Source organism: Bombina bombina, chromosome 5, assembly GCF_027579735.1.
Source record: "Bombina bombina isolate aBomBom1 chromosome 5, aBomBom1.pri, whole genome shotgun sequence".
Classification (NCBI taxonomy): Eukaryota; Metazoa; Chordata; class Amphibia; order Anura; family Bombinatoridae; genus Bombina; species Bombina bombina.
The window spans coordinates 910,627,935-910,649,568 of NC_069503.1; the positions used below are offsets into that span (position 1 = coordinate 910,627,935).

Genomic DNA, 21,634 nt, shown 5'->3' on the forward strand with positions numbered 1-21,634 from the left:
GCGTGCAAGAATCCGACATTGGAATATCGCAACCACGTTAACGTATTACCCCATAGAAGTCAAAGGAGCAAAAAAAGTGGGGAAAAAACACCCTACTCACTCGCAAACCTGATTGCATATTCTCAAATGCACTAACCTTACATGAAAATATTAATATTTCACATTCCAATGTTCTTCACATAGCAGAATATGTTATATTTATTCATAAATACATATTTCTACATATATCTGATAGTATTTTGGTAAAATATATATCTATTCCTATATATATATATATATATATATATATATATATATATATATATATATATATATATACTGTATGTATGTATATATATATATATATATAGAGAGAGAGAGAGAGAGAGAGATAGGTATAGATATATAAAGGAATATCCTGCTATGTGCAGAACATTGGAATGTGAAATATTTACACTAAATACACAGTATAACACTTTATTAAAATTGAATATTGCATAAATATGCTTTTTCATGTTTTCATCTACTTAACTGCAAAGTGATACAAAGCACTTCTTTATATGTCTATTTATGTATACATATTATTATTATCATTTATTTGTATAGCGTCACCAAATTCCGTATGTATTCATGTGTATAATATGTCTGTAAATGAATATATACATATAAAAAAATAAATACAGATGTACACACATATAAACATATATATATATATATATATATATATATATATATATATATATATATATATATATATACACATACACACACACACATATATATATATACACATACACACACACACACACATATATATATATATATATATCCAAATACAAGCAAAGGAATTTCCAGCCGTGAGTAGATTAAAACTTGAAATTTATTGAAATATATTTAAAAGCATATCCAAAACATGGGAAAAATAAAAGGGCATCAGATCAGGTCAGGTCTTACGCGTTTCAGCTCTGTTGAGCCGTACTCATAGACCTCTGATCTGGTGCAGTAATTGCACAACTATATACATTTCATAATGAGGTTAATTAAAAACAGTCTTGCCCAATTAGTTTCAGACAGTTAACCCCTGAGTGTTATTATGTGTATAGTATCCTCTCTATTATATTATATGGTATGGGGTACCTGAAACTTTTTATGTGAGTATATGCTTTTTTAATTGTAGGCTTCTGGAGTCTGTTGTTGTTTAAAATATAACATTAATTCGAGTTTAGCAAATTCATTGTCATTGGTTTAAATACCAGAGCTCTAGGTTAAACCCTTGGTTATCTAGTCACTTGAATATATCTTAATCCTTTACTTTCCTGACTAGAATTCCTTACATAATAGGTTTATTTCCAAAAATTTATAAGCTCAAACCTGGAATTAAATCCATAGGGTACATTTGTTTTCATACGGAACATCCAGTATACCTCTTTCTTACTGAGTATACTGTCCAGATCTCCCCCCCTTGAGTCTAGGGTTATTTTTTCTACTAATTGTCCATCTGAGTGATGTGGTGTTCCTATTGTGTACCTCTATAAAATGTTTAGTTATTGGTAGCAGTTTGTCCTCTCTTTGTCTGCTCTTTTCTGTGTCTACTGTGATACTGGATAAGTGCTCCCTAATTCTATTTCTTATTTCTCTCACCGTTTTTCCAATATACTGAAGTTTGCAAATATTGCACTCTATGAGGTACACTACCCCTTTGTCTCTGCAATTTAAGTGTTTATTTATCTGGAGTATTTCTCCTGTCTTGGTCGATTTGAAGATGTTTCCTATATCTGCATGTTTACAAGCTTTACAGTCACTATAACCACATTTGTAGAGGCTTTTAGATTGTAACCAAGTTGTTCTTTTGTTCATTTTTAGATTAGTTGGGGAGACTATATTCCCTATAGTCCTACCTCTTCTATATGAAAAAAGACAATTACTGTCTATTATCTTTGCTAGACTATTATCTGCCTTCAAAATAGGTAGGTGTTTCTTTATTATATTACATATTTGGTTATATTGGGGTGAATATTGTGTGACAAACTTAATTCTATTTGTGTCAAATCTGGGTTTCTTTTTGGGTTTAGTTACAATCAAATCTCCCTGTGCCTTAGTGGACACTGCCATGCGTGCATTCTTTATAGTTTGTTTGTTGTAACCCCTCACTTTAAGTTGTTTATCTAGAAGATTTGCTTCTTTTAAATAATCTTCGTCATTAGAGCAGTTTCTTTTTATTCTAATGTGTTGACCCTTTGCTATGGCTCTGAAGGTTTCTTTGGGGTGTTCGCTCCTTGCGTGTAAAAGTGCATTCCTAGTTATTGGTTTTTTATATATTGTGGTTTCAATTTCGCCATTAAAGTAATTACCTCGCAGTGTGAGGTCCAAATAATTAATTTCCTTATTTTTTAACTCATGTGTGAATCTTATTCCCATCTTATTATTTCCTATGTATTGCAGGAAATTTTCTATTGAGGCGTCATCCCCCTCCCATATTAGAATCAGGTCATCTATGAATCTATGGTAAAGCTTGATATTTTCCCTGAAGGGGCTTCCATCCGCATAGATGTGGCACAGCTCCCACCAGCCCATAAATAAGTTGGCGTAAGTGGGGGCAAACTTTGCCCCCATAGCTGTGCCACATCTCTGCAGATAGAACACCCCTCCATAAGAAAAATAATTATGTGTTAGAAGGTATTCTATGATTCTTAAGAGAAATTCCTGAAAATTCTCATCCAAATTGCTACGTGTTTGTAGGAAGTACTTAACTGCTTCTATACCTAGTACATGTGGTATGTTACTGTAGAGTGACACTACGTCTAGGGATAACCATCTGCTTTTGGTGGTCCATGTTATATTTTTTAATTTTTGTATTAAATGTGTGGAGTCCCTGAGATAGCTGGTTAGATTTAGAACTAATGGCTGTAGGATGGAATCTACCCATTCTGATACCGGTTCTAGTAGTGATCCCATCCCTGACACTATGGGTCGCCCCTGAACATTTTCTGTACTTTTATGTACTTTTGGGAATATATGAAATAATGGTGTCTTTGGATGTTTATTTACCATATAATCATGTGTCTCTTTATTTATAAAACCATTGGCTAGGCCCTCATCCAATAAGTGGGAGAGTTGGAGCATGTAGTTTGATTTTGGGTCTCCTCTTAATATTTGATAGTTATTTGTGTCATTGAGTTGTCTTTTTATTTCTTTATCATAGTCTGTCTTATTTAGTACCACTATGCTACCCCCCTTGTCCGATTTTTTAATGACTATGTTATCATTTTCTGCGATTTGTTTCAGAGCTGTTCTCTCTTTTCTTGTTAAATTGGTGTCTTGATAGGGACTACTGGCTGTGTTTAGTATTTCTAAGTCTTTAACCACTCTTTCTTGAAATTGTTCTAAAATTGTCCCCCTGGACTGAATGGGGTAAAAGGTGGACTTAGGTTTGAAACCTATATGTGCATTTTTTTCTCCTGTGTTTAGCTGTTCACTTAGTAGACTCATTAGAGTCTCCTTTGCACATGAGTCTTGGAAATCTAATTGTATCTCTGGTGTGGTTTCTTCACCTATTATATTAGCCTCTACGGTCTCTCTTATTTCTTGTGTACTGTGAAAATGTTTTTTTAGAGTCAAATTTCTGACCAGTCTGTTGACATCTACTATTGTGTTAAATATATAATAATATATATATATACACACACACACATACATATGCATAGATATGTATGTAATTCAGATGGTGTTATATTATGAGTGTAACTGTACTTTTAAATGTATTTTTTGATGTGTTTTGTGACACTTTTTTGTATAGAGAAACAGTTAACCAGAGCTCTGACGTGTGTTTAATTTAATTGCACTCAAACAATAGTATTACTGTCAACTTGTAATATGAGCGCTACATCAGACATGCACAAACAGCCGCAATAAACACGATATAGCTTGCGCGTAACTGTTAGCGTGCCACTCTTAATCTGGCCCGTAATGTATTTACCAGTGGTATATGGTGTCTAAGTTGAGACTGGGTCCACACCTCTAGGGGGCCATTTAGACCTGCGGTAAGAAGTGATGTCACTACACAGGGTCTGTTGAGGCCAGGGATCCACCTGCATTTTGTCTCGCCATTCTGTGTGCCCCCTGCAAAACAGGGCTCACAGTTTAATGTAAGTGTATTGATTTTCCTTTACAATATTGTGGCAAGCTTTCCAAGATGACTATTGCAGTATTGCTGTACAGGAATTAAAAAACGGCACCATATTTGTACAGGAAGGCGGCACATTTGCATATCCTCTGGCTCTGACTAACTTAAAGGGAAGGATGACTCACAGTCACAAAGAATCATGTGCTTTTTCTCCTATGTGGCTACATCTTCTAATTGTAAACAGACAAAGAGTTGAAATAGGACACCCCCCTACAACCTTTGCCCTTGGTCCCACTGAGGTTCAGTTACACCCCTTGTTGTACATAAAGCTGAGTAGTTAGGAATATGAATTTAAGTACACACGTCCTTTAAAGCAATGGTTGGAACATGACTGAAAATGGAATACATGACACTCACGTAGCCTTCATACTCAATTCGCATAGCCACTATTACACTAAAGCCCCCAAGAAACCAAAGCACTCAGGACTAGAGTTATCATGCAAGCCTGCATTTAATATTTATTAAGCAGAGGTTTAAACCGCTGCTTCCTAACCCATCTCTGTCATCTCTATTAACGTCAGGCAAGACTGATCTGACCAGGGTGATTGACAAGATCTACTCCTGTGCAATTGCTTGCACAAGAGCAGGGGCAGCTTGCACAAGCACCCACTCGTACATTGATAAATACAGGCAGCGAATGCTGCTCACAAGTTACAATCATGGTCAGGCAAGTTAAAGAGACAATAAAGTCAAAATTAAACTTCAATGGATTGGATAGAGCATGAAATTCAAATAACTTTCCAATTTATTTCTATTATGAATTTTGCTTAGTTCTCTTGGTATCCTTTGTTAAAGAGTAATCTACGTGAGCTCAGGAGCGTACACGTGTTTCTAGCCATGTGAACCGCAGAAATTAGACAAGAGCTGGATTCCGCCCAAACAAGTATCCGAGATACTTCTTTCATAGCTAGGGGACTGTGAGTCCCACCCTGATGATTGACATATGCCACCGTTGTGATATTGTCTGTCTGAAAACAAATGAATGGTTCTCTCTTCAACAGAGGCCAAAACTGAAGAGCTCTGAGAATTGCACGGAGTTCTAAAATATTGATTGGTAATCTCGCCTCTTGAGATTTCCAAACTCCTTGTGCTGTCAGAGATCCCCAGACAGCTCCCCAACCTGAAAGACTCGCATCTGTTGTGATCACAGTCCAGGTTGGATGAACAAAAGAGGTCCCTTGAACTAAACACTGGTGATTTAACCACCACGTCAGAGAGTGTCGAACATTGGGATTTAAGGATATTAATTGTGATATCTTTGTATAATCCCAGCACCATTGATTCAGCATGCAAAGCTGGAGAGGTCTCATGTGAAAACGAGCAAAAGGAATCGCGTCTGATGCTGCAGTCATGAGGCCTAAAACTTCCATGTACATAGCCACTGAAGGGAATGACTGAGACTGAAGGTGCCCACATGCTGCAACCAATTTCAAAGTCTCTTGTCTGTTAGAGACAGAGTCATGGACACTGAATCTATCCGGAAACCTAAAAAGGTGACCCTTGTCTGAGGAATCAAAAAACTTTTTGGTAAATTGATCCTCCAACCATGTTTTCGAAGAAACAACACAAGTTGATTTGTGTGATATTCTGCAGAACGTAAAGACTGAGCTGGTACCAAGATATTGTCCAAATAAGGAAACACAGCAATACCCTGTTCTCTGATTACAGAGAGTAGGGCACCCAGAACCTTTGAAAAGATTCTTGGAGCTGTTGCTAGGCCAAATGGAAGAGCAACAAATTGGTAATGCTTGTCTAGAAAAGAGAATCTCAGGAACTGATAATGTTCTGGATGAATCGGGATATGAAGGTAAGCATCCTGCAAGTCTATTGTAGACATATAATGTCCTTGCTGAACAAAAGGCAGAATAGTCCTTATAGTTACCATCTTGAAAGTTGGTACTCTTACATAACAATTCAAAATTTTCAGATCCAGAACTGGTCTGAATTGAATTTTCTTTCTTTGGGACAAGGAATAGATTTGAATAAAACCCCAGGCCTTGTTCCTGAAAAGGAACCGGCATGATTACCCCTGAAAACTCCAGATCTGAAACACACTTCAGGAAAGCTTGAGCTTTTACTGGATTCACTGGGATACGTGAGAAAAAATCTCCTCACAGGAGGTCTTACTCTGAATCCAATTCGGTACCCCTGAGAGACAATGCTCTGAATACATTGATTTTGGACAGAATTTATCCAAACATCCTTGAAAAACCTTAATCTGCCCCCTACCAGCTGTGCTGGAATGAGGGCCGCACCTTCATGCAGACTTAGGGGCTGACTTTGGTTTCTTGAAAGGCTTGGATTTATTCCAATTTGAGAAAGGCTTCCAATTGGAAACATAGTCCTTGGGGGAAGGATTAGGTTTTTGTTCCTTATTTTGACGAAAGGAACGAAAATGATTAGAAGCCTTAGATTTACCCTTAGTTTTTTTTCCTGAGGCAAAAAACTCCTTTCCCCCCAGTAACAGTTGAAATAATAGAATCCAACTGAGAACCAAATAAATTATTACCTTGGAAAGAAAGAGATAGTAATCTAGACTTAGATGTCAATCTAAAGGATCTTTAAAGGAAGTACTATCTTCCATAGGAATAGTGGTTTGTTTAGCAAGAGTAGAAATAGCCCCATCAACTTTGGGGATCTTTTCCCAAAACTCTATTGCAACCGCTGGTAAAGGATACAGTTTTTTAAACCTTGCAGAAGGATTAAAAGGAGTACCTGGCTTATTCCATTCCTTAGAAATCATGTCAGAAATAGCATCAGGAATAGGAAAAACCTCTGGAGTAACCACAGTAGGTTTAAAAACAGCATTTAAACGTTTACTGGTTTTAATATCAAGAGGACTAGCTTCCTCAATATCCAAAGTAATTAACACTTCTTTTAACAAAGAACGCATATACTCTATTTTAAATAAATAAGTAGATTTGTCAGTGTCATTGTCTGAGGAAGGTTCTTCTGAATCAGATAGATCCTCATCAACTTTATGAGAAGTTTTAAAAGACCTCTTACGCTTATTAGAAGGTGGAAATGCAGACAAAGCCTTCTGAATAGAATCAGTAACTAATTCTTTAAAATTCACAGGTATATCATGTACATTAGAAGTTGAAGGAACTGCAACCGGTAATGTACTATTACAGAGGGACACTCTATCTGCATGTAAAAAGTTTATCATGACAACTAATACAAATGACATTAGGAGATACTGGCCTCTAGTTATCAAGCCGTCAACCTCAAATACGCTGGAATTCCGCAGCGTATTTGTGGCGAGGCTGATTCGCCTAAGTTATCAAGCACTACACACCGGCAAAAGTAGAATATAGTGACGTAAGCTTCGATCCGCCGGACTCAGTCCGACACAGATCGATTCTTGTGTCACTGCAGATGTTCCGAACGCAAGTTCGGTACAATCGGACTACTTTTGGAAGTTATCAAATGACTACCAGGTACGCTCGGCACTTTTCCGGCCCAGCGTACCTGGTTTTCAATCCGCCGCCCTGGAGGCGGCGGATCCCATAGGAATCAATGGGAGTCTGACCATATCGAAAGTTCATGTTCGCTGCTGCCCAACATCCCATTGATTCCTATGGGAGCTGTCTACACTTAACACCCTAACATGTACCCCGAGTCTAAACACCCCTAATCTGCCCCCCCTACACCGCCGCAACTAAATAAATCTATTACCCCCTAAACCGCCGCTCCCGGACCCCGCCGCAACTATAATAAATATGTGAACCCCTAAACCGCTGCTCCTGGACCCCGCCGCCACCTACATAATACCTATTAACCCCTATCCTGCCCCCCCCTATACCTCCGCCACCTATAATAAAGTTATTAACCCCTATCCTGCCCCCCCTACACCGCCGCCACCTATAATAAAGTTATTAACCCCTATCCTGCGGATCCCGAACCCCGCCACAACTAAATAAATTGTTTAACCCCCTAAACCGCCGCTCCCGGACCCCGCCACCACCTATATTAAACTTATTAACCCCTATCCTGCCCCCCCTACACCGCCGTCACCTATAATAAATTTATTAACCCCTATCCTGCCCCCCCTACACCGCCGCAACCTATAATAAAATTATTAACCCCTAAACCTAAGTCTAACCCTAACACTCCCCCTATCTTAAATATTAATTAAATAAATCTAAATAAATATTACTCTTATTAAATTAGTTATTCCTATTTAAAACTAAATACTTACCTGTAAAATAAACCCTAAGATAGCTACAATGTAATTAATAATTACATTGTAGCTATTTTAGGATTTATATTTATTTTACAGGTAACTTTGTATTTATTTTAACTAGGTACAATAGCTATTAAATAGTTATTAACTATTTAATAACGACCTAGCTAAAAGAAATACAAAATTAGCTGTGAAATAAATCCTAACCTAAGTTACAATTAAACCTAACACTACACTATATCATTAAATAAATTAAATTAATTAACTACAATTACCTACAATTAAATACAATGAAATAAACTAACTTAAGTACAAGAAATAAAAAAAACTAAGTTACAAAAATAAAAAAAGATTACAAGATTTTTAAGCTAATTACACCTAATCTAAGCCCCCTAATAAAATAACAAAACCCCCCAAAATAAAAAAATGCCCTACCCTATTCTAAATTACAAAAGTTAACAGCTCTTTTACCAGCCCTTAAAAGGGCCTTTTGCGGGGCATGCCCCTAAGTAAACAGCTCTTTTGCATGTAAAAAAAAATACAACCCCCCCAACATTAAAACCCACCACCCACATACCCCTACTGTAACCCAAACCACCCTTAAAAAAACCTAACACTACCCCCCTGAAGATCTCCCTACCTTGAGTCGTCTTCACCCAACCGGGCCGAAGTCTTCATCCGATGGGACAGAAGAGGACATCCAGACCGGCAGAAGTCTTCATCCTATCCGGGCAGAAGAGGACATCCAGACCGGCAGACAGCTTCATCCAAGCGGATTCTTCTATCTTTATCCATCCGACGAGGAGCGGCTCCATCTTCAAGACCTCTGGCGCGGAACATCCTCCTTCCCCGACGACTACTCGACTAATGAAGGTTCCTTTAAGTGACATCATCCAAGATGGCGTCCCTCGAATTCCGATTGGCTGATAGGATTCTATCAGCCAATCGGAATTAAGGTAGGAAAAATCTGATTGGCTGATTGAATCAGCCAATCAGATTCAAGTTCAATCGGATTGGCTGATCCAATCAGCCAATTAGATTGAGCTCGCATTCTATTCGGCCCGGTTGGGTGAAGACGACTCAAGGTAGGGAGATCTTCAGGGGGGTAGTGTAAGGTTTATTTAAGGGGGGTTTGGGTTAGAGTAGGGGTATGTGGGTGGTGGGTTTTAATGTTGGGGGGGTTGTATATTTTTTTACATGCAAAAGAGCTGTTTACTTAGGGGCATGCCCCGCAAAAGGCCCTTTTAAGGGATGGTAAAAGAGCTGTTAACTTTTGTAATTTAGAATAGGGTAGGGCATTTTTTTATTTTGGGGGGCTTTGTTATTTATTAGGGGGCTTAGATTAGGTGTAATTATCTTAAAAATCTTGTAATCTTTTTTTTATTTTTTGTAACTTAGTTAGTTTATTTAATTGTATTTAATTGTTGCGGCGATGTAGGGGGGGCAGGATAGGGGTTGATAAATTTATTATAGGTTTCGGTGGTGTAGGGGGGGCAGATTATGGGTTAATAAGTTTAATATAGGTGGCGGCGGGGTCCGGGAGCGGCGGTTTAGGGGTTAAACAATTTATTTAGTCCGGGATCCGCAGGATAGGGGTTAATAAATTTATTATAGGTGGCGGCGGTATAGGGGGGGGCAGGATAGGGGTTAATAGGTATTATGTAGGTGATGGAGGGGTCCGTGAGCGGCAGTTTAGGGGTTAATATATTTATTATAGTTGCGGCGGGGTCTAGGAGTGGCGGTTTAGGGGTTAATAACTTTATTTAGTTGCGGGGGGCTCCGGGGGCGGCGGTATAAGGGGTAGAACAGTGTAGTTTAGTGTGGGTGCTTAGTGACAGCTTATCAATAAAGCTGGGAAAAAGCCGAAGAGCAGCGAGATCGGATGAGTGATAACTATCACAGTCCGCTGCTCATCGCCCCGTACTTGGTGCGCGGCTTTTTGACAGCTTTTTTTATAACTTTGGCGAGCGTATTCAGGTCCGCTGCGGCGATGTGAGGCGAGCTTAGGCAGGCGTATTGGGGCCGGCGAAGGCAGGTAAGTAGACGGCTTGATAACTAGAGGCCATAATCTCCACAATTTTACAACAAATGCACTTAGCTTTGGTAGAACCGATGTCAGGCAGCAAAGTTCCAGCAGATACTTCTGAGGCAGGATCAGATTGAGACATCTTGCAGAATGTAAAAGAAAAAACAACATATAAAGCAAAATTATCAATTTCCTTATATGACAGTTTCAGGAATGGGAAAAAATGCAAATAGCATAGCCCTGGGAAAAAATGCAAAATAGCATAGCCAAGTATGATGCACAACGTAACTAGAAATTTGTTTGCCGCCAACCATGTCCGGAAATGACACACACGCAACCCTATGTGAACCCCTGCATCAACTACAACGCTGGAAATGATGAACTTGCGTCAACGGACGTGCCTTTTCACGCCAAAAAATTCTCGCGCCAAGAATGACACAATAAAGAGTAGCATTTAGCGCACCTGCGAGCCTAAGACAGCCCGCAAATTAAAACAAGTAGTCAATTTAAAAAAAGACTAAACCCCAGGTAAGAAAAATATTTCTCAATATTAACTTACCCAAATATGAAACTGACAATCTGCAAAAGGAAATACATGAACCTGACTCATGGCAAATATAAGTACAATACATATATTTAGAACTTTATATAAATGCATAAAGTGCCAGACCATAGCTGAGGTGTCTTAAGAAATAAAAACAACTTACCAAAGACACCCATCCACATATAGCAGATAGCCAAACCAGTACTGAAACAGTTATCAGTAGAGGTAATGGTATATGAGAGTATATCGTTGATCTGAAAAGGGAGGTAGGAGATGAATCTCTACGACCGATAACAGAGAACCTATGAAATAGACCCCCGTTAGGGAAATCATTGCATTCAATAGATGATACTCTCCACGTCCCTCTGACATTCGCTGTACTCTGAGAGGAATCGGGCTTCAAAATGCTGAGAAGCGCATGTCAACATAGAAATCTTAGCACAAACGTACTTCACCACCTCCATAGGAGGCAAAGTTTGTAAAACTGAATTGTGGGTGTGGTGAGGGATGTATTTATAGGCATTTTGAGATTTGGGAAACTTTGCCCCTCCTGGTAGGATTGTATATACCATACGTCACTAGCTCATGGACTCTTGCCAATTACATGAAAGAAAAAGCAACGTTAGGACCTGATAATGCTGCTTTTTCACCTTAACACAAAACTCGTAATCTAGCCGTTACTTTGGTAAAATGAAAAAACATAATTTATGTAAGAACTTACCTGATAAATTCATTTCTTTCATATTAGCAAGAGTCCATGAGCTAGTGACGTATGGGATATACATTCCTACCAGGAGGGGCAAAGTTTCCCAAACCTTAAAATGCCTATAAATACACCCCTCACCACACCCACAATTCAGTTTAACGAATAGCCAAGAAGTGGGGTGATAAAAAAAGTGTGAAAGCATATAAAATAAGGAATTGGAATAATTGTGCTTTATACAAAATCATAACCACCACAAAAAAAGGGCGGGCCTCATGGACTCTTGCTAATATGAAAGAAATGAATTTATCAGGTAAGTTCTTACATAAATTATGTTTTCTTTCATGTAATTAGCAAGAGTCCATGAGCTTGTGACGTATGGGATAATGACTACCCAAGAAGTGGATCTTTCCACACAAGAGTCACTAGAGAGGGAGGGATAAAATAAAGACAGCCAATTCCTGCTGAAAATAATCCACACCCAAAATAAAGTTTAATGAAAAACATAAGCAGAAGATTCAAACTGAAACCGCTGCCTGAAGTACTTTTCTACCAAAAACTGCTTCAGAAGAAGAAAATACATCAAAATGGTAGAATTTAGTAAAAGTATGCAAAGAGGACCAAGTCGCTGCTTTGCAGATCTGGTCAACCGAAGCTTCATTCCTAAACGCCCAGGAAGTAGAAACTGACCTAGTAGAATGAGCTGTAATTCTCTGAGGCGGAGTTTTACCCGACTCAACATAGGCAAGATGAATTAAAGATTTCAACCAAGATGCCAAAGAAATGGCAGAAGCTTTCTGGCCTTTTCTAGAACCGGAAAAAATAACAAATAGACTAGAAGTCTTACGAAAAGATTTCGTAGCTTCAACATAATATTTCAAAGCTCTAACAACATCCAAAGAATGCAACTATTTCTCCTTAGAATTCTTAGGATTAGGACATAATGAAGGAACCACAATTTCTCTACTAATGTTGTTGGAATTCACAACTTTAGGTAAAAATTCAAAAGAAGTTCGCAACACCGCCTTATCCTGATGAAAAATCAGAAAAGGAGACTCACAAGAAAGAGCAGATAATTCAGAAACTCTTCTGGCAGAAGAGATGGCCAAAAGGAACAAAAAACTTTCCAAGAAAGTAATTTAATATCCAATGAATGCATAGGTTCAAATGGAGGAGCTTGAAGAGCCCCCAGAACCAAATTCAAACTCCAAGGAGGAGAAATTGACTTAATGACAGGCTTTATACGAACCAAAGCTTGTACAAAACAATGAATATCAGGAAGAATAGCAATCTTTCTGTGAAAAAGAACAGAAAGAGCAGAGATTTGACCTTTCAAGGAACTTGCGGACAAACCCTTATCTAAACCATCCTGAAGAATACTGTAATATTCTCGGTATTCTAAAAGAATGCCAAGAAAAATGATGAGAAAGACACCAAGAAATATAAGTCTTCCAGACTCTATAATATATCTCTCTGGATACAGATGTACGAGCCTGTAACATAGTATTAATCACAGAGTCAGAGAAACCTCTTTGACCAAGAATCAAGCGTTCAATCGCCATACCTTTAAATTTAAGGATTTCAGATCCTGATGGAAAAAAAGGACCTTGAGACAAAAGGTCTGGTCTTAACGGAAGAGTCCACGATTGGCAAGAGGCCATCCGGACAAGACCCGCATACCAAAACCTGTAAGGCCATGCCGGAGCTACCAGCAGAACAAACGAGCATTCCTTCAGAATCTTGGAGGTTACTCTTGGAAGAAGAACTAGAGGCGGAAAGATATAGGGAGGATGATACTTCCAAGGAAGTGATAATGCATCCACTGCCTCCGCCTGAGGATCCCGGGATCTGGACAGATACCTGGGAAGTTTCTTGTTTAGATGAGAAGCCATCAGATCTATTTCTGGAAGTTCCTACATTTGAACAATCTGAAGAAATACCTCTGGGTGAAGAGACCATTCGCCCGGATGCAACGTTTGACGACTGAGATAATCCGCTTTCCAATTGTCCATACCTGGGATATGAACCGCAGAGATTAGACAGGAGCTGGATTCCGCCCAAACCAAAATTCGAGATACTTCTTTCATAGCCAGAGGACTGTGAGTCCCTCCTTGATGATTGATGTATGCCACAGTTGTGACATTGTCTATCTGAAAACAAATGAACAACTCTCTCTTCAGAAGAGGCCAAGACTGAAGAGCTCTGAAAATTGCACGGAGTTCCAAAATATTGATCGGAAATCTCACCTCCTGAGATTCCCAAACCCCTTGTGCCGTCAGATACCCCCACACAGCTCCCCAACCTGTAAGACTTGCATCTGTTGAGATTATAGTCCAGGTCGGAAGAACAAAGAAGCCCCCTGAACTAAACGATGGTGATCTGTCCACCATGTCAGAGAGTGTTGTAAAATCGGTTTAAAGATATTAATTGAGATATCTTTGAGTAATCCCTGCACCATTGGTTCAGCATACAGAGCTGAAGAGGTCGCATGTGAAAACGAGCAAAGGAGATCGCATCTGATGCGGCAGTCCTAAGACCCAACATTTCCATGCATAAGGCTACCAAAGGGAATGATTGTGACTGAAGGTTTTGACAAGCTGATATCAATGTTAAACTTCTCTTGTCTGACAAGGACAGAGTCATAGACACTGAATTTATCTAGAAACCTAAAAAGGTTACCCTTGTCTGAGGAATCAATGAACTGATTGGTAAATTGATCCTCCAACCATGAACTTGAAGAAACAACACAAGTCGATTCGTATGAGAGTCTTCGAAAATGAGAAGACTGAGCAAATACCAAGATATCGTCCAAATAAGGAAATACCAAAACCCTATTCTCTGATTACAGAAAGAAGGGCACCGAGAACCTTTGAAAAAAATTCTTGGAACTGAGGCTAAGCCAAACGGTAGAGCCACAAAACTGGTAATGCTTGTCTAAAAAGAGAATCTCAGACACTAAAAGTGATCTGGATGAATCGGAATATGCAGATACACATCCTGTAAATCTATTGTAGACATATAATGCCCTTGCTAAACAAAAGGCAGGATAGTCCTACAGTAACCATCTTGAATGTTGGTATCCTAACATAATGATTCAATAATGATAGATCCGGAACTGGTCTGAAGGAATTGACCTTCTTTGGTACAATGAAGAGATAAAATAAGACCCCAGCCCCTGTTCCAGAACTGGAACTGGCATAAATACTCCAGCCAACTCTAGATCTGAAACACATTTCAGAAATGCTGAGCCTTTGCTGTGTTAACTGGGACACGGGAAAGAAAAGAATCTCTTAGCAGGAGGCCTTAACTTGAAGCCAATTCTGTACCTTTCTGAAACAATGTTTCTGAAACCAGAGATTAAGAACGGAATTGATCCAAATTTCTTTGAAGAAAACGTAATCTGCCCCATACCAGCTGAGCTGGAATAAGGGCCGCACCTTCATAGGTACTTAGGAGCTGGCTATAGGTTTCTATAAGGCTTGGATATATTCCAAACTGGAAATAGTTTCCAAACTGATACCGCTCCTGAGGATGAAGGATCAGGCTTTTGTTCCTTGTGAGGAAAGGAACGAAAATGATTATTTACCCTGGAAAGAAAGGGAAAGCAAAGTTGACTTAGAAGACATGTCAGCATTCCAAGTTTAATCCATAAAGCTATTCTAGCTAAAATAGCTAGAGACATATACCTGACATCAACTCTAATGATATCAAAAGATGGTATCACCAATAAAATTATTAGCATGTTATAGAATAAAAATAATGCTATAAAATTATGATCTGTTACTTGTTGCGCTAAAGCTTCTAACCAAAAAGTTGAAGCTGCAGCAACATCCGCTAAAAATATAGCAGGTCTAAGAAGATTACCTGAACATAAGTAAGCTTTTCTTAGAAAGGAATCAATTTTCCTATCTAAAGGATCCTTAAATGAAGTACTATCTGCCGTAGGAATAGTAGTACATTAGCAGGAGTAGAGACAGCCCCATAACCTTAGGGATTTTTGTCCCAAAAAACTCTAATCTGTCAGATGGCACAGGATATAATTTGCTTAAACGTCTAGAAGGAGTAAATAAATTACCCAAATTATTCCATTCCCTGGAAATTACTTCAGAAATAGCATCAGGGAGATAAAACACTTCTGGAATAACTACAGGAGATTTAAAAACCTTATTTAAACGTTTACATTTAGTATCAAGAGGACCAGAATCCTCTATTTCTAATGCAAATAACACTTCTTTAAGTAAAGAACGAATAAATTCCATCTTGAACAAATACAAAGATTTATCAGCATCAACCTCTGAGACAGAAACCTCAGAACCAGAAGAACCATTATCAGTATCAGAATGATGATGTTCATTTAAAAATTCATCTGAAAAAAAGAGAAGTTTTAAAAGACTTTTATGTATACTAGAAGGAAAAATAACAGACATAGCCTTCTTAATGGATTTAAAAAATAAAATCTCTTATGTTATCAGGAACACTCTGAAAATTAGATGTTGACGGAACAGCAACAGGTAATGTAACAGTACTAAAGGAAATTTTATCTGCATTAATAAGTTTGACATGACATGCAATACAAATAACAGCTGGAGAAACAGATACCAAAAGTTTATAGCAGATACACTTAGCTTGGTAGCTCCAGCATTGTGCAGTGATTTTCCTGAAGTATCTTCTGACTCAGTTGCAACGTGGAACATCTTGCAATATGTAAAAGAAAAAAAAACAACATATAAAGCAAAATTGATCAAATTCCTTAAATGACAGTTTCAGGAATGGGAAAAAATGCCAAAGAACAAGCTTCTAGCAACCAGAAGCAATAAAAAATGAGACTTAAATAATGTGGAGACAAAAGTGACGCCCATATTTTTTCGCGTCAAATAAGACGCCCCACATTATTTGGCGCCTAAATGCTTTTTGGCGCCAAAAATGACGCCACATCCGGAACGCCGACATTTTTGGCACAAAATAACATCAAAGAATGACGCAACTTCCGGCGACACGTATGACGCCGGAAACGGAAATAGAATTTTTGCGCCAAAAAAGTCAGCGCCAAGAATGACGCAATAAAATGAAGCATTTTCAGCCCCCGCGAGCCTAACAGCCCACAGGGAAAAAGTCAAATTTTAAGGTAAAAAATGTTAAATTAAAATGCATTATCCCAAATATGAAACTGTCTGAAAAATAAGGAAAGTTGAACATTCTGAGTCAAGGCAAATAAATGTTTGAATACATATATTTAGAACTTTATAAACAAAGTGCCCAACCATAGCTAGGAGTGTCACAGAAAATAAGACTTACTTACCCCAGGACACTCATCTACATATAGCAGATAGCCAAACCAGTACTGAAACGAGAATCAGCAGAGGTAATGGTATATATAAGAGTATATCGTCGATCTGAAAAGGGAGGTAAGAGATGAATCTCTACGACCGATAACAGAGAACCTATGAAATAGACCCCTTAGAAGGAGATCACTGCATTCAAATAGGCAATACTCTCCTCACATCCCTCTGACATTCACTGCACGCTGAGAGGAAAACCGGGCTCCAACTTGCTGCGGAGCGCATATCAACGTAGAATCTAGCACAAACTTACTTCACCACCTCCATCGGAGGCAAAGTTTGAAAAACTGAATTGTGGGTGTGGTGAGGGGTGTATTTATAGGCATTTTAAGGTTTGGGAAACTTTGCCCCTCCTGGTAGGAATGTATATCCCATACGTCACTAGCTCATGGACTCTTGCTAATTACATGAAAGAAAGCCACGGCTACTGTCTTCTATAGAATATTAATAGCCCATACACAAAATTATGTTTCTTAAAAAGAAAAAAACATGCCAAAACACTTGCGAAAACACTTTAAATATATAATATAGTATTTTGTTTTGTTATTTCACTATGGGGGCCATAATTGTTCATGTTTAATTTTGGCTTTCCTGTCCTTTTAATGTGACAGAACCCTGATGGATGTTACAAATGATTAAAACAAACTTGTTGTGATCACACAAGGAGAAATTTACACATCTAATATTCATTTTTATGTCACACTCTTTTATAGTGACTTTTCAGCTCTGCTATTCCAAAGATTTACAAGGCTTTAATCTCCTCAAAATACCTCAAATAAATCACTTCTAAGGGGGAAGAAAATAGATTTTTTCTTCTTATAATACACATTCATGTGTATGACCATTGCCACAGAAAGAACAGCAAGCTATTTTATTAAGAAAACATTCTACCTGTCTTCAGGATCAACAAATATTTTTATTTTTTTTCACCTGACCATTTTTGCCTATGTGTGGATAAAAAAGGTATTTTGTATAACCTCAGCTACTATTTGTGTGTGAGAGATAGAGAAGAGAGAGAGAGAGGAGACATTGGCCCCTATTTAACAAAGGTCTTGCGGACCTGATCCGACAGTGCGGATCAGGTCCGCAAGACCTCGCTGAATACGGAGAGCAATACGCTCTCTGTATTCAGAATTGCACCAGCAACTCACAAGAGCTGCTGGTGCAATGCCGCCCCCTGGAGAATCGCGGCCAATCGGCCGCCAGGAGGGAGGTGTCAATCAACCCGATCGTACTCGAGCGGGTTGAATTGTGGCGATTCCTGTCCGCCTGCTCAGAGCAGGCGGACAGGGTTATGGAGCAGCGGTCTTTGTGATCGCTGCTTCATAACTGCTGTTTCTACTCGCCAGAAACACGGGCCGTCAAGCTCCTTTCGGAGCTTGATAGATAGGCCCCAGAGAGTGGAGAGAGAGAAGAGAGAAAGAGAAGAGAGGAGAGAGAGGAGAGAGAGAGAAGAGAGAGAGAAAGAAGAGAGAGGAGAGAGAGAAGAGAAAGAGGAGAGAGAGGAGAGAGAGAACAGAGAGAAAGAGAGAGAGAGAGAAAGAAGAGAGAGGAGAGAGAGGGAGAAGAGAAAGAGAGAGAGCGAGAGAAAGAGAAAGAAGAGTGAGGAGAGAGAGAGAAAGAACAGAGAGGAGAGAGAAAGAACAGAGAGAAGAGAAAGAACAGAGAGAAGAGAAAGAAGAGAGAGAGAAGAAAGAAAGAAAGAAAGAAAGAAAGAAAGAAAGAAAGAAAGAAAGAAAGAAAGAAAGAAAGAAAGAAAGAAAGAAAGAAAGAAACACTACTACACTACTGGTTTCTAACACATGGGGTGAGCCATTCACAATTGGTATATATATATATGTGGCAAATTAAGTTAAGGACGTAAATTGGAAAGTTGTTTAAAATTGTATGCTCTAAATCATGCTCTAAATCAATTACAACTTTACTGTCCCTTTAACTAAGTCTTCAGAAAGTCTGCTTGTGGCAATGCAACTTCCACACACTTGAGTGCTGACAGTCTGTAATAAAGTGAGCTGCTTTTTGCTGTGATAGCAGACATAGGGGCTGAATTATCAAGCTCCGAATGGAGCTTGACGATCCTGTTTCCGCACGAGCCTTTGAGCTCACCGGAAACAGTAGTTATGAAGCATCAGTCTAAAGCCCGCTGCTCCATAGCTGATCCGCTGCCTCTGAGGCTGCGGTCTGCAATCCGCCTGATCCTATACAATCGTGCTGGTTGACACCCCCTGCTAGAGGCTGATTGTTAGCGAATCTGCAGGGGGCGGCACACTGCGCGCGCAATATTAAATGCCGACAGCGTATGCTGTCGGCATTCAGCCATGTCTGTCGGACATGATACGCTACAACGTATCATGTTGGATAGACATTGATAAATCGGCCCCTAAGATTCTACAGCATGCAAGGAAGGTCCTGGATGTAGCCTATGGAGCCTATCTATCAAGCTCCGAATGGATCTGTTACACATCTACAACCACTAGAAAACACCCAAGCTAAAAAAATTCAAAATGTTGTCCTGAGTTTAGAAACACCCAATGTTTACATGTTCTTTGCTTTTTTTGCAATTATAGGGCAATAAGTACAAGTAGCACTTTGCTATTTCCAAACAATTTTTTTTTTAAATTAGCGATAGTTACATTGTAACACTAATATATGTCAGGAATCCCTGAATAACCCTTCACATGTATATATTTTGTTTTAGTAGACAACCCAAAGTATTGATCTAGGCCCATTTTGGTATATTTCATGCCACCATTTCACCGTCAAATGTAATCAAATAAAAAAAAAATCGTTAACTTTTCAAAAACTTTAGGTTTCTGACTGAAATTATTTACAAACAGCTTGTGCAATTAAGGCATAAATGGTTGTAAAAGCTTCTCTGGGATCCCCTTTGTTCAGAAATAGCAGACATATAAGGTTTTGGCATTGCTTTTTGGTAATTAGAAGGCCACTAAATGCCGCTGCGCACCACACTTGTATTATGTCCAGGGATTAATTAGATAGCTTGTAGGATTGTATCTTTAATTAAGTATCGCGTAAGATCGAAGGCTTGCACATGTTCTAGATGTTTTATCATCTAACTTGTACATATCTTAATAAAGCAGCAACTAAGTGCATTTACGAATGACGCTCACTGGCTTTTCTTTTATTTCTACAGTGGGGAGCAAAGCTCAATTTTTACACAAAAATGTTTTAATTTTACTTCCTTTAAAATATATATTTTTTTAAGTAACAGGAAAATGGCAGATAACATTTGATTTGTGTAATACATTATTATAATACATCTAAATTATGTATAAAATAGGTTGTATACATTATTTATTGATATATTCAATGATAGAAAGATACATAGATTGATTGATAGATGTTAAGATGTTGATGTATTTAGAATTTACTTTTGTGTTTTTTTTTTTTTTATTTAGTGGCATTTTATTAATATCTATATATAATATTGTAAGTACATAATTATGTATTAATTGTTTGTTTATTTTATTTTACAGATTTTTCTCCATGGTAATAATTTGAATAGTCTTCACCAGTTGATTCACCCTGAATGTTTACCTTCTGAGTTTGGAGGCACACTTCCACCTTATGACATGGGTACCTGGGCTAGGACATTGCTGGGTCCTGATTACAATGATGATAATGAGTATACTCACAGCTCCTACAATGCCATACATGTAAAGTATGCACCTAACAACATGGAGAGAGATTGTTCACCAAAGTATATGAAAAGGTAATCTTGTTTTTATAATGGCACAAATAAGAGTGGCAGATTTTGAGACTGTGGCAGAGTTTAATAAAGCAGTGATTTGGTGGCATATTTGTGGCATTTTGCTTTGCTACCTATCACTACCTCACCTCTTTTCCTGCCTTTCTGTAAAACAGAGTCTGACACCTGCCACATCACGACTCTAGCCCTTACCACGTTTGGTTGGTGGATGTAGTGCAGACTGCCCACAGTGAGGGGCTGAAGCAGTCAGCTTTTTGAAGGGACTACAAAATGTCTTGATTTTTATTTTTTATTATAACTGTTTACTGATTTAATTTTTTTTCATGCTGGTAATATTTTTATGCCCATCACACTACTATGGCATGCAATATCTGCAGCTGTTAGCATCTCTGCCATTGGGGAACTACAGTGCAAGCAGCATTGGTTGAGAAGTCTGCATTCCTTTTTTAGTGGTGTCTGATTGGGAGTTGGGACAGGCAACTTGTAAACAAAGAGATAGCTGAGCACCAGAGATCTGAAGAGTGATTTGAACAGCAAAATAAAGCAATTGAACAGCAGAGAGTGCAGTTTAACATCAGAGAGAGAGTTGAACAGCAGAGAGATTACTCTGCCAGTTTATGTTTAATAACTACTAATGTTCTTTACAGGGCAGTTTCTATAGAATCTGTCTCTCAGTGCAATTTGAAAAATGTGCCTCCCCCAAATTATATATATACAGCAGGAGTGCACTCTCACTTTAATTTCCAGCTGCCAGGGTGCATGCAATAAAAAGACAGGTCTGAGGAAGGGGATACGTTCCACGAAATGTCACATTAAGGCACCAGTTATTTAAGATCAGCGAGTGCAAGCCTGCTCTTTTTATTATATATATATATATATATATATATATATGTGTGTGTATATATATATATACAGTATATATGTGTGTGTGTATATATGTATAT

General features: G+C 38.5%; 1 protein-coding gene across 1 annotated transcript in view; it reads left to right on the plus strand.

The window, feature by feature from the left end:
* CLVS1 (clavesin 1) overlaps positions 1 to 20,697 on the plus strand; it is a 209,587-nt gene extending 188,890 nt beyond the window's left edge. Inside the window, exon 5 of the mRNA XM_053713149.1 lies at positions 20,458 to 20,697. Coding sequence (XP_053569124.1) covers positions 20,458 to 20,697 — 240 coding nt within the window. The remainder of the gene's footprint in view (positions 1 to 20,457) is intronic.
* The last annotated feature ends 937 nt before the right edge of the window (positions 20,698 to 21,634 follow it).